The sequence below is a fragment of the Ammodytes marinus genome (genome assembly GCF_949987685.1).
Source record: "Ammodytes marinus genome assembly, chromosome: 20".
In the NCBI taxonomy this organism is placed as follows: domain Eukaryota; kingdom Metazoa; phylum Chordata; class Actinopteri; order Uranoscopiformes; family Ammodytidae; genus Ammodytes; species Ammodytes marinus.
The window spans coordinates 17,740,200-17,754,298 of record NC_137224.1 but is presented as its reverse complement, the minus strand read 5'-3'; the positions used below and the strand labels follow the sequence as shown (position 1 = coordinate 17,754,298).

Genomic DNA, 14,099 nt, shown 5'->3' with positions numbered 1-14,099 from the left:
AAACAACTGTCTCAAACAAGGCTCCTGCTCCTCTTCCCTCACCTGGAGGGATGGGCTTCTCAAATCGCGTTGTTGCGCCACACTGAAATCTGCGACCAATACGGATATGTGACCATAGAGCATGCACGCGTGAACCGAAAATCGGACTGGGTGTGCGACCAGACCAAATGCAGTAATAAAAACTATATAAAAACGTCTTTCTTTGCACTGATGGTCTCGTTTGCTGTTAAAGGTAATTTATGATTATGTGAGGAAACATGAGGCTGTTTAAAAGATATTTAAATGTTACTCGGAGCTGCTTTAAGAACTAGCTTGCTTTTCCACGGGTTAGAGACCCTTGCCATGACGTCACAGTATGCATCTGTAGATGTCCCAACTCTCCACGCTAATGCCAGGGCCAACTTTATGCACAGAAATAACAACTGGAGCGAAAACATATCTTTTCAAATGTTACTTCTGGCTTTCCGCTTCTACATAGACATCTAAACATCATATTGGTGCTGCGCGTTGCAATCGGATTGAGATTATGTTTTGATTTTGTTTTGTAAAGCTGTTTAAAAATGTACATTGCGGTTTCATTTGAAAGTCTGTATAAAACATTGAATTGTTGTTGTGACATTTTCCTCAACATCTCAAAGGTCAACCTCATAGTAGTGCTCGAGGGAAAGGTCAGGGAATCACTAAAGTCATTAGAAGACATCAGCTTTCAAATTGTCTGTACAAAATTTCACAGCAATACATCCAATAGTTGATATATTTCACACAGTCATCAACTGTCACACAGGGGCCCCTTAAGGATGATGAAAATAAATAAGTTACACAAGCAATGACTGAAATTATTCATAAATGAAAATAAAATGTAAAAAACTGGTCTAATCAGAGAGAACCTTGCCAACCCTAAAGTTACACAGCAAGAAAGGCCAAACACATAATTGTCCTGTCCCCAGATTTTCATCTGTGTTTATTTAAGTCTATATAGAGTCTTTGATTTAATGAGCATGTGGTCCCATTATTTTCTACACTGCAGTTGACAAACTGTCCGTATTTCCCCAGACATTTTAAATATTGAATCATTGTTTTCCTGATTTGACGGTTTAATCAGGGTGACGCTGGTTTGCATGTGATCGGTCTATGTACTTGTTCGCGTTCTCCTCGTAACTCCAGGTGAGCACACATCCTCGCATTAATATACTTGGTTCTATATAGATTTGTGTCTGTGTGCAAGCTGTCCCTCATTAAAAACAGCTGTCGATCAGGTTAATAGAATCACAAGACATTCTTGTGTGAAAATGACCACAGCTCAATGTTGTCCAAAGAACCCTTTTTAGGCTGTTAATAACACAAGTTGTACTTTCGGTACTGTTGTCAGTATATGTTTTCTTGGCGGCTGGATAAGGGTGTGATTAGGTAAGGGTGAGTTAAAAAGCCGTTTGATTGTTTTTTTTCTTTCTTGACTGCTTAGATGTTGTCTCGTTAAGGAACATCAGACCTCTGAAGTCCCTCCTCCTCAGATGCCTTCCTAATGTCCTGAATCCAATCCCATTCAAGGGCCTGCATCTCAGTTAAAAGCAGGCTGCCAGAGAGACAGGAGATGCTGGTTATCTAAGATTGCATTTGTCTTGGAGAGCTGGTAGTTCTGCCAAGCTGGCGCCATTCTCTCATCATCCCTGCTTTCTGTTATTCCCATGGCTTCACAATGATGATTTCATAATGGCATCAGCAGTCTGTTTACAAGACACCTGAGTATTTTTAGACTTTTCCATCACCTAGTGGAGGATTGTAAATCATGTTTGATAATCGACGAGGGGGTTTCAATCCAATTGCTGCCTCGGAGTAGAGTGCACTTGCATACATGGTCTGTAGAAGACGTGTTCTTGAGTTTCAAATGAACCGCATGTATTTTTCTGTAATATAGTAGCATACCTCTAGGTAATAGGATATGAGGAAAGGGAAAAACAAGTGGAAAGGAAAACATATTTCACTCTGTGTAATGAATCTAGATTCTAGATAAAGTTTCACTTTTTGGATGGACTTTTCCATGATATTATAGTTTTTTTAGATGCATCTGTATATATTTTTTCAGTTCACAGCAGTCTTCACTGTCAAAAAGTTTAGCTTAATTTAGAGCTGCAACGATTAATCGATAATTAAAATAATCGCCATCTATTTTGGTAATCGATTCATCGTTGAGTAATTTTTTTATAAAAAAATTCCAAATTATCTGACTTCAGCTTCTCAAATGTGAATATTTTCTGGTTTCTTTAATCCTTTTATGAGAGTAAACTGAAATATCTGTGTGTTTTGGACATAACAATACATTTGAGGACGTCAACATGGGCTTTGGAAAATGTATCAACATTTTTCACCATTTTCTGACATTTTACGGACCAAAACACTAATCGATTAATAATCGACTAATTGAGAAAATAATCGACAGATTAATCGATTATCAAAATAATCGTTAGTTGCAGCCCTAGCTTAATTACATACGGGCCTTCTTTAATCAGGTACGGCTGCACACGCATCAACTGTTTCCACATCTGTTCAGTGTGCATGTATGCATTTGTTTGCAACCCCTTTGACAAATACTATAATTAGGGCTGTCAAATTAACGCGTTAATTTCGATTAATTAATCACAGAAAAATTAACGTGATTAAAAAAATTAGCGCAGATTAATCGCACTTTGATTGCAAAAGTGGTGCGCAGCTGCACCGAGCTGCACCTGTAGCTTGCATACACGGCCCGCACGTGTGAAAGGGAGAAAAGTAAAGAGAGAAGCAGGGGAAAGGGCGGGGCCGAGGGCTCTATGGACGGTTTATGGGATGCTTTGGGCAAATAAGCATGAAGGTAGGAAGACATCTTACTTTATTCTCCGCAGTGTCTGTGTATTATTGATGTAGTGGGTGCAACAATGTAGGTTCAAAACAGTATCTCTCAATCTTCCTCCGTGTGTGTCTCAATTTTGTTTGCTAGCTGTCTCGCCTCCCTCGTGTGTCAATATTTTTGCCTAAGAGTACGACGATGGTGAATGAATCTGTGGCAGTGCAGTGCTGTCTGTGGCGACAGAAGTTACGAGAGAGAGAGAGAGAGAGAGAAACAAACTGTAGCAGGCTATACAGCTGTTTATAAACAGGTATGTGTCGTAAAAGTATGCGATTAATTTAAATTAATTAATCACAGAGCCTGTAATCAATTAGATGAATTGTTTTAATCGCTTGACAGCCCTAATGCAAACCATTCCAAACTAAACACACACTGTCTTCTGATGTTCTATGTTAATGGATTTTTTTTTATATAATAAAATAAGTTTTAGAGTGCTGGTCTCTCTTTATGTCTCAAGAAAGTAAGAAGTGTTGTTAATGGATGCACTTACGGCAGCACCTTTGCAGATCTATCTTTTACTGATAGATGTGGGGTAAAGTGTCATGATTCATTTTCAGTCAGGAACAGTGCTTTTATTCTCTGTGACTGCAGCAAACAGTACTAATGCTCACTGGTTTGTGATTAAGTAGCTACTTCATGCTTAACTTTGACCTATTTTTGTACAGAGCCTGGATTCTCTTTGGGCGCTTTCACCCGAGAAGCTGAGTTGAGTCTGAATTGAACCAAAATTGCTCCCGATGGTTCAGACAGCGCCTTGCTTGGCAGCTACTGCCATCGGTGTTTGAGTGTATGTATAAAAAAAATGTGTATTGTGAAGCGCCTTGTGACCCTGGTCTGTGAAGGGCGCTATACAAATAAAGCTTACTTACTTACTAAACACGGCGGGTGTGAAAGCGCCCAAAGTTACATTACATGATTTCATATTACCATTTCAATACACCTGAGCACCACAAATTGGAATTTGCATTAATTTTATGTTTGAAGCAGTCAGTCAAGTCATACTAGGTAAGCTTGTAAGCTAGCTTGTGGTGTAGTTGCCATCTGCCATTAGGTTTAATGCTAGTAACTACTAAGTTTACTTTTTTTTTAAACACTCGTGTTTTCTGTTCAGAGAGCATAGGGTGTGAGAAATGGTGAGGTTCAACTAAGCATATTCAATTGTTATTAGGGTGGAATTGCTAGCTGTGTGGAACAAATGATGGTTATGTCGGGTGGTCTTTCTTTCCACCACTTTGGTCCAGACTAATATATCTCAAACTATTTGATTGCCATATGTTTGGATACAGACATCTGTGGTCCCCAGAGGATACTGCTTCCAAACTACCTCAACTATATTTTGCATTTAAGTAGGCCCTTCTGACATTTCTTACTGTGGGCCAACATATACAATGCTACAATGGAAACACTGATGCAGTGATAATGAAAACACTTCGCCACCAGGTCCATTGTTATCTTCTTGCAGCTTCCAATCAAATGTTTGTCACCATTTTTTTCAAAGGTCCAAAATGAACTTCCAAAACGAGATTGATACCCTGTTTTAAAAAAAAGTGTCAAGTCATTATTCTAGCGGTGTATCGTCGCCTTATTTTATAGAACATCCCTGCACCACAAACCCAGAGCATCACCCGTAATACACGGCTTTCCTCAATATTTCTTAAGCGAGGCAGAATGTTGTTGAACAGAAGGCTAATGTGAGCCCTCTGTGGTTTTACAGAGAAGTGCTTGATTAAACCATGGAAAACTACAGTGGATCCTCCCCATATATTTCTGGTGGTATTTGTTGTTTATGGCAGACAGCAGTGGCATAAAGAGGTTGCTTCTGAAAACTATTGGCACACGCATTATTAAGGAATTCGCACGGAATACCAACAAAGCAGCTTCACTCTTTTGTAACATGTGGTATGATAACATACACTCTTGGCTTGGCAATATCGCGTGACTTTTCTCTGCAATTTTTAAAGACAATGAATGTGCACTTTTTGCCATGACGTCAATGTGGCTCTTTGAAGGTCTACTTTTTGTCTCATGTTTTACTTTTTCTTTCACATATAAAGCATCAGACTCGGCTACCTCTGCACTGATCGTTTGAAATGGAGACGGGGGAGCAAGGAGAGAAACAATTCCAGCAAGTGGCCTTCGACACTCTCTTACCCTCAGCGAGCAGTTATATGCGTCAGAAGCGTGGCGAAAACGCCGACGACCCGAGACACACTTGACCTACCTGAGTGATTTCATAAGACGTATGTATTTGTGCTACGTGAGAATACTGATGTTTCTTGAAGTGACTCTCTCGGCTCATAGCCTGTGTGACGGAGATGCACATGTACCCGATAAATAAGCATATATAATAGTATACAGTATAAACCTGAATGCAGCATGTGATAGACATAGAAGAGATGTGTTTGGGTGCAAGCTATAACCATTGGGAGCAATTTGGTGTTCAGTGTCTCTTTGCCCAGGCACACTATGAAATGTGGTTGGTAGGCGGAGGACCGAACCACCGACCCTGCAATCAAGTGGACGGAAAAATCCAAATGTACTAAATCCAATCCATATTGACAGGACAAACTCATGACGGAATGAATCTGTAAATTGATAAGACGGGTGGCATACTGACACAGTCTGAATAAGAAAACAATACAAGACTGCTACTCTTCTGTCTACGGTCTTCTGCCCTGCTTTTAAATTCATTTCCCAATCAACCCCCTGTCAGTTCTTATTCCAGTTCCGTTTCACTCATCACTCACTACATACAGATTGTCTAGCATGTTTTCCTTACCTTTCTGTCGTCTGCTCGCCTGCTTCCTTGGGACTCCTGCTTCTTTTTGCCTACTCTGATTCAATGGTTTTGCCATGCATACACTAAGCTTTGTTGTTTCTATCTTTGTCTTGTTTACTGCTCCTACGTTCGCATTTGTCTAGCAGCGTCAGAGAAGACACTTTTTCTTCCTCAAATGTAGGTCAGAGTCGCTGTTTAAAAAAGAACCTGCCTTGGAAATAGCACTCAGCAGATGCTGAGCTTTCTAACGACAGGTGCAGAAACAGAACAGGCCCACCGTTGCTTTTTCTTGGCAAGCGGGGGCCGGCGGCACCCAAGGGGCAAGGGCCTGCCCACCCAAATGTGCGCCTTGCCCACCCAATCAAAAGTGAAGAAAATAATTTTTTAATTTTTTCAGCCAATTAAAATATGTCTATACCAGGACCATTCCTAGCTTCTGATTAGTCGGGCACGGCGACAGCCCACCTCCAGATTCACCCATCACCTGTTTTTCTGTGGTCACTTGTCAATCATCTCCACAGAGAACAGTCTCTCCTTTGCAAAGGCAGTTAGAACGCTTCTCTGCAACTTTGTTCACAAGTTAACCTGTTCTTTCTGTAAGTAAATGCTGTTCGCAAAAACTCATCACTACAGCAAATGTGCCACAAAGCAGTCGCGGAGATCTTGCAAGTGCAAAAAATGGTGGTGTTTTGCCCACCGATTAATTCTATCGGCCCACCTTAACAAAAGAAGAGAAAACTGAGAGATGGCACCTGTGCATCCCTTGCTAATAAGATCGTGTTTTGTAGGTCTTATTGTGTTTGTGACGTGCAGTGATATTGCTTGCTAATGTTAGCAACCTAGGCTAGGTTACCTAGTAGGGATGGGCGTGTGTAACCGATCAATCGGTAAAGAAGCAAACTCGATTTTTTTTGTATGTGTGTGAGGGGGGGTTCACTGATAATTTAAGCTTAGGGCACCCAAAAGCTTAGCAGCGGCCCTGCAGGGGGACACAACAAATAAATACAATAGTGGTTCTTTCCTACTGGCAATTTTTGGACTTTGTGGGGTCAAGGCGTACTGCAGAAACAATGACAAATATCACCTCAGGAATAGAACGGAACGAAACAGGCACAATGCCTTTTCTAGAATAACTCCTAACACCTGGCTTCTCTCTTAAAGTTGTTTGCTGTGCAGTTGCTCTCACATCTCTGTCAAGCAATAATCTGCAAGGCTATGAAAGACGCCAGCTGCAGCATACAGAAGTAGCCACGTCAGAAATCCCACGGTATTATTGAGTTTTTTGCTGAAATCATGCTAAGTTTCTTTTTTTAGAGTGCTTAAGTAGCTCTACTTTTTCAGCAGTTTACGTGCAGGACAGATGCTCAAGTATTCACATTTACTCTATCTGAACAGTGTTTGTGTCCCCTGTCACAGCAGACAAATGGTGGGCTAATTATAATTGAGGCAACGTTTGGGAATTTTCCTTCTAGAGCAAACAGTACATTTGTGTCGCCATCTCAGATACATATGCACATTGGAGCCCTAAAGCAGAGTAGTTTGTTATGTAGGCCTATGTAATGCGTTTTGCAATCATACCTTTTCAGCATTGACACAACAATGTATGTAATAAATATATGTTTTATAACTTTCACCTTTTCGTTATAGTCCAACACAGCTCCAGTACAGCCATGCATGGGGCTAGAGTGAAAAATTGGAGGAAGTTACCATTCAATTTAATGCAGACATAATTTTTTTTGGGCCCCAGGATAGCTTTAATCCTTCAAATGAATAGCTTTGGTCATTCCTAGACTTTTCATCTAGAACCATAATCAGCTGTTACTTGTAATTCATCTTTATTGAATGTCCAGTTACCAGACAATCTGATGACACAAGATCAGTCAAATCAGTTAGTGACGACAGGCGTATGTGTCCGATAGGCATTCAGGGAGGTAACTGTTAGGCCAAGGTTTTCCCCTATGTTAAGTGAAGTCTTAATATAACACTAAGCCAACTGGATGGTAGTCAAATTGCAACAATGACAGAATGATTTGAAGGTTTTAAAATGCCCTACATTACATGTATAGTACATCTGCTTTCTGGTTGGATATGCATGTACCAAAATGTATTTCCATTAAAGTAGATTTTATTTTGGAAGGCATTTGACCAGTACTTCATCATAACAAGTCAAGATGTTCTGCGATGGACCACTGTGAGCTTTATTTAAAAGCATCTGAATGAACAACACTGCAGGTGCTTTGCACTTTGCATGTGGATTCGAATCACTTTGCTTTCTTTGATTGCAGTCCAATCATGGCATAGGGCAGACTAAAAGCAGGTATACATAGACGCCTGTTTTTGTTTTTGTTCTTAATAATTGAGCTGCCTGGCAGAAATCAGCCCCAATTGCTTTTCCACTCGCTGTGTTTCCTGTCCCACTGCTGCACTAACAGCTCATGCATCTTTTGTTTATTGGACAGACGGCCCAAACATGAGCACTGTTTTCACACGCCTCTTCTTTGTTACTGCTGCACATCCAATAGTGTGGTGGGGAGGGGGGTGAGGGGGGGGGGGTGAGGTGGAACACCTGTAGCTTCATCAGAGATCATGCTTACATTATACACATATCTCTTCCCTACGTGTAGTATACACACAAAAACAGTACTTGCCGGGTCACCAATGTTGTTGTCCCTATGTTCTGGGTTTCCCTTTGATTTAATATTGCGTAGTTTCCGACAACAAGGTTTTTTTTTGTCTGTGAGTGCATAGCTCTCATATTAAAGATGGCGCTGGTCATGTTGATGGTCAAAATTATCTGTCTTTAGTTTTATTTGTTTCCTTTACTCTGTCGGTTAGAAGGGTTTACAGTTGACTGATGACTCTTTTGATCAAGGTTCATAATAGGTCCATGGTTCGTGGCCATATCAGGCACAGTGTCGCAAAAAAAAGAAGACCCCGTTTATTTAACAGGGCCAGTGTCATCTTTAATTTAAGAGAGAATTTCAGGCACGCACTCCCGGACAAAAACACCTCGTTATTGTAGTAGCCTACTGTATTTGTGTGATAACTACACATAGGGAAGAGCAGGTTCAAAAGAAAAACCCCAGTCCAGATATGGGCGGTACAACTCTAAGCCATATGTTTAGTGTTGTATAAAGCAAACAGTGTCACGGATCAAGTTGTGGGGTTACATTGGGTAACCAACACACGCACACACACATACACACACACACACACACACACACACACACACACACACACACACACACACACACACACACACACACACACACACACACACACACAGGTACACATTGGTCCTCCTTGCTCTGCAGCCAGGTCATGGGCTATGGGAGGAGGAATACATTTCTCTGAGCATTGTGCATCAAGTGAAGAGCGTAATGGTATTTAGATGCATTGAGAGGGGGCCGTGCAGCGTGGCCCACCAGCTGTATGATGCACACGTAGTGGTTAGTTAACCTGATTGAACACGGACAGGGACAAATACACACTAACTGATTATCTGTTTAACAGGCTCACGTTCCAGTCATGCTAAGTGGGGAACACATGTGGAAGGCATTAATGTAAAGGCTTTGTTTAGTGCAGTTACTCACAGAATGGACTCACCAGGACAATGCTTAGGTGTTGGAAGCTTAGTTAAGAATATGTGCAGGCAAAAAGGAAAAGGCACTCTTGATGAATGTTCTGTGGTCATACAAATGCAACAACCATTCATATCTCATTGTTTATCTTTTCACGTTAAAACTACATATCATGTGTATATACTAGAAAAGCTGTTGGTTTATTATGTATGCTTGCTTGCATCAGTCCAGGCAGGGGTTTTATTGCCACCATACCACTGCAGCCAGTCCAGAATTGTTCTTCTAACTGTCTAATATATTTACAGCTCAAAGATTCCTGAATATCAGTGTTAGCTATACTTTTGGTTACAAAACAGAAAAAAAAAAAAAAAAATGTTGTAGAGAGTAATCAGATTTGATAAGAGAGACAAGGGCTGGTATATGGGAGAGAGACAAGCTGGCAGCTGTTGGGACAGTGTGGTAAAAGTGGGCAACTTCCACTACTCTATAACCCAGGCACATTATGCATTCTTCTTCTTCTCTGGGGCTCCTCCAACCGGCTTTTCAGTGTAAACCTGCATGTTCAATGCATAGCTGGTGTTTGCATCACATGCTGCCCAGATTTTTATCCCATATTTAGCTGGTTTGGAAGGCATGTATTGCCTTAATGGGCAGCAAACTCTGAATGCCACCAGCATTTCATACACTGTGATATTAGGGCCTGGGTTATAGAGTAATGTTGGTCTTTCAAAAGTAATAAAGTGGTGAAACATAAAAAAAAAAGTTTGAAAATGTATTTATTTTTTATGAAAAACTAGTGAATTATCCTAATTGAACCATTACCTGTTAGAGGTACGGAACACTATTGCACTAAATATTGATAGAATAGTTTGTAATGGAGTTAGTAATGAAATGTTCAGACTGCTTATTAGGATTTTTTTGGTTTCGGACATCTTTTGAATGATTAAACATGCACCGGGTCAAATTGACCCGGGAACACCATTGCTGTTCCTGACAAATGAACATAACAGGAGGGTTAAGAATGTCATAAAAGCTGATAATGCAGTAACTGGCCAATGACTTGACACCACAAGGTGACATGGTTTGGACATTGAACAACTTCCACAGGCTTACCAATTGAAAAATTAACTGATGTGTTTGTTTTTTTAAAGATTATTTTTTGGCATATCTGAGCCTCTATGGGGGGGGGGGGCACTCTAACCACTACATCACAAGTTTTTGTTTTTAATCAAAAAGTTTGAGACATTAATTTATTTTGAAATATGTATTTTATATTTTCTTAGGATTTATAAGTGCAGTTGGAGTAGAAATACACCTTTAGAATGTGTGTGTGTGTGTGTGTGTGTGTGTGTGTGTGTGTGTGTGTGTGTGTGTGTGTGTGTGTGTGTGTGTGTGTGTGTGTGTGTGTGTGTGTGTGTGTGTGTGTGTGTGTGTGTGTGTGTGTGTGTGTGTGTGTGTGTGTGTGTGTGTGTGCGTGTGTGTGTGTGTGTGTGTGTTTGGATGATAATTGGGTGCTGAGCTGGTTAATGCCACCAAGTAAGCCGTTCATTCTCCCCAGCTGACAGAATGAGCCACAATAGAGAAGCAAACATTGATTTATTTTTTTGCATTCAAAAATATGTCTAGCACAACTGGAGAGAGAGAAAAAAACACCTCCATACACAAATCCTTTTCTTCTGTATGCATTATAACCATTGCTGTTTGATACAGATGAATGGAAGTGGCTGGACATGTTGAAAAAAACGCTCTTGAAGGCGACTATAGATAGAGATGGAGACTTTTCGTATGCAAACACACACACACACACACACACACACACACACACACACACACACACACACACACACACACACACACACACACACACACACACACACACACACACACACACTTCTGCAAGATGAGTCTTTTTTTCCCCTTAGGCAAATAATGCTATTCATGTATTGAACTGTAGCCTGAGCGCCCCCCTTTGGTCACGCTCGTAACTACAGTGCCTCAATACTTTGCCGTATACTGTTGACTTCAGCCTGGTGACATGATGAATGAGTATAGCTGCAGCAGTTCCTTACAGGATGAATGGAGAGGTCATTTGAATCTGGCTTTTCATGCAAAAGCATATAAGTGGATAAACAACAGAAGACCTACATGGAAGTATACTTTTAAGATGTAGGCCTTACAAGATTTTTTTTTTATTCTCTTTATTTTTGTTTAGTAACATATTTACTCAACGTGGAAGCTCTCACATCCGCTGCCGAGGTTAAATATTTTGAGGAAAATGTCCAAAGTTCAGCCTTATGTCCACTGCGGTGTCCAAATAAATGGGTTAAAAGCCGGAAGAAGTGTGAATAATTAACATGGGTTAATGTCCCATGGAAGTTATTATTTTGCTGGTGCGGTGCCAGTAGCCGGGCCTGTCCCCATGGGCCTGATGGTGATGGTGTTATACAATGTGTAACATTTCGGTACGGTCTGTTTATCTCACCGTTTCCCAGCCATTCTCACCATGTCTTCGCTAGAAAAATGAAAGACTGACGCACCAGCAGGAGATTGCTTGGGCGCGCTTCTTGTTATGTCCCTGCGCTCAACACACACACACACACACACACACACACACACACACACACACACACACACACACACACACACACACACACACACACACACACACACACACACACACACACACACACACACACACACACACACACACACTGTGCCGTGACGTAGACGGGAGGAGGAGGAGGAGTGGCCAGGCGCGCGGATAAATACGGCTCCAGTCCGGAGTTGAGACAGATAACGCACAGCAGAGCAAACAAACAGCATCTCACTCCAGCTGAACCAAGAGAGCGTACTTTTTGTTGCGCTTGAAAATACTTCTAGCCTGTTTACGGAAAAGACGTTCAATCATGATTAAGAAAATGACGCCGTCCGAGAGCGATTTTGACATCCCTGCAAAGAACTGCTACAGGATGGTGATTTTGGGATCCACCAAAGTGGGCAAAACGGCCATCGTGTCCCGCTTCCTGAACGGGCGCTTCGAGGACCAGTACACACCGACCATCGAGGACTTTCACAGGAAACTGTACAGCATTAAGGGAGACGTTTACCAGCTAGACATACTGGATACATCGGGAAACCATCCATTCCCCGCCATGAGGAGACTATCCATATTGACAGGTAAATATCAGCCTATGTAGTTCATTTGTTTATGTCAATTCATGTATGTAGAGGTATTTCTTATTTTGAAAAAAAAAAAAAAGATAGAGAGAAAGAAGTGAAAGTGCATTTTTTTTTAATGCTGGAAACATCACTGGTCACTTTTACGCACCGCGCGCCCTGAGCGCATGGTGCGTAATAGTGACCTGTTTTGTTTCCAGCTGCACGGTGCACTGGTGTATGCAGTGTAGGGTTAGCAGAAAACACAAACACATGTTGCATCTCTTGTCATTTTGCATTGTTTGGTATCGGAAGCAAAATAATTAACCAAAGCATCCTTTTTATTTGTGTCTCTTCAGGTGACGTGTTCATTCTCGTCTTCTCACTGGACAACCGTGACTCCTTCAAGGAGGTGCAGCGGCTCAAGCAGCAGATCTTCGAGACAAAGTCGTGCCTGAAGAACAAGATGAAGGAGAACATCGACGTGCCTCTGGTCATCTGCGGCAACAAGGGCGACCGGGAGTTCAACCGCGAGGTGCAGCAGGCGGAGATCGAGCAGCTGGTGGCCAGCGGCGAGAAGTGCGAGTACTTCGAGATCTCGGCCAAGCGCAACGAGAACATCGACAAGATGTTCCGGACGCTGTTCACCATGGCCAAGCTGCCTCACGAGATGAGCCCCGACCTGCACCGCAAAGTGTCCGTGCAGTACTGCGACATGCTGCACAGGAAGTCTCTCAAGAGCAAGAAGATGAAAGACATCGGCGAGGCGTACGGCGTGGTCACCCCGTGCGCGCGCAGACCCAGCGTGCACAGCGACCTCATGTACATTAAAGAGAAAGCCATAGGCGGCGGCCAGAGCAAAGACAAAGAGAGATGTGTGATCAGTTAAGCAAAGACATGTCCAAAAGCGAAAACGAATGAGACACAAATCTTTGAAAAAGGAAATCCTGCCTTGTGCTTTTAGCGTTGAGAGGGGCGAACAATGCGTTCGTCTGCGCGCTCAAAGGGACACGGGAGAGGCGTGGAGAGGCGCAGTGGCCGCCTCAGTGCGTAATGGCGCTGCGCCGTCTCCAAGGACATGTTGCTGGACACGGCAGAATAAAAGACATTAAAAAATAAACACTTTACCCACGACACATCTACGAATGTTCGCTTGTTGCTCAATGTGTGACGTTTCTGCATACGCCTTTGAGACTCGTGCATTGATGCGTAAATTGTGTTTTGTTGACGTCATGCCTTTAACAGATGTCCAAAGGGGGAGAGAAAAAGGAAAAGAAAGACTCTTGGCTCAGGACATGTATTGTTGGGGAGGGGTCATGTTGTTTACAGCTTATCAAAGATTTTTTTTATATTTAAAAATGGCTTAAAACGGCTATGAGTACACTTGAATGTTATGTTGCAATCTAAAGTATTTTTTTTTATTATTGTGAATGTATATTTATTGATCAATGTCAGCTTTTTGCAAAGACATCGAAATCTTGAAGTCAGAATGACAAAATAAAAAACAAACTAAGACATACTTTTGAGTTGTTTCTCTATTCCTTTTTCTTCAATGCATTTGAAACTGTTGATTTCTTACACACAACCCACAAACACTTCACCTCATGCATAATCCAAAAGCCCATTCAGTCAACACACATATAGAGACTGCTGCCAACGTTTAACCCCCGAGGCACCATGCACCAACAATAATCGGACA

The 14,099-nt window shown here is 41.7% G+C and overlaps 1 protein-coding gene across 1 annotated transcript; it reads left to right on the top strand.

Moving 5' to 3' along the window:
- The first annotated feature begins 12,064 nt into the window (after nt 1-12,064).
- rasd1 (RAS, dexamethasone-induced 1) lies at nt 12,065-13,466 on the top strand. Its single transcript, XM_080048865.1, has 2 exons — nt 12,065-12,421; nt 12,760-13,466. Exons 1-2 carry the CDS (start codon nt 12,151-12,153, stop codon nt 13,287-13,289), a joined length of 801 nt encoding a protein of 266 aa, XP_079904991.1. The 5' UTR covers nt 12,065-12,150; the 3' UTR covers nt 13,290-13,466.
- The last annotated feature ends 633 nt before the right edge of the window (nt 13,467-14,099 follow it).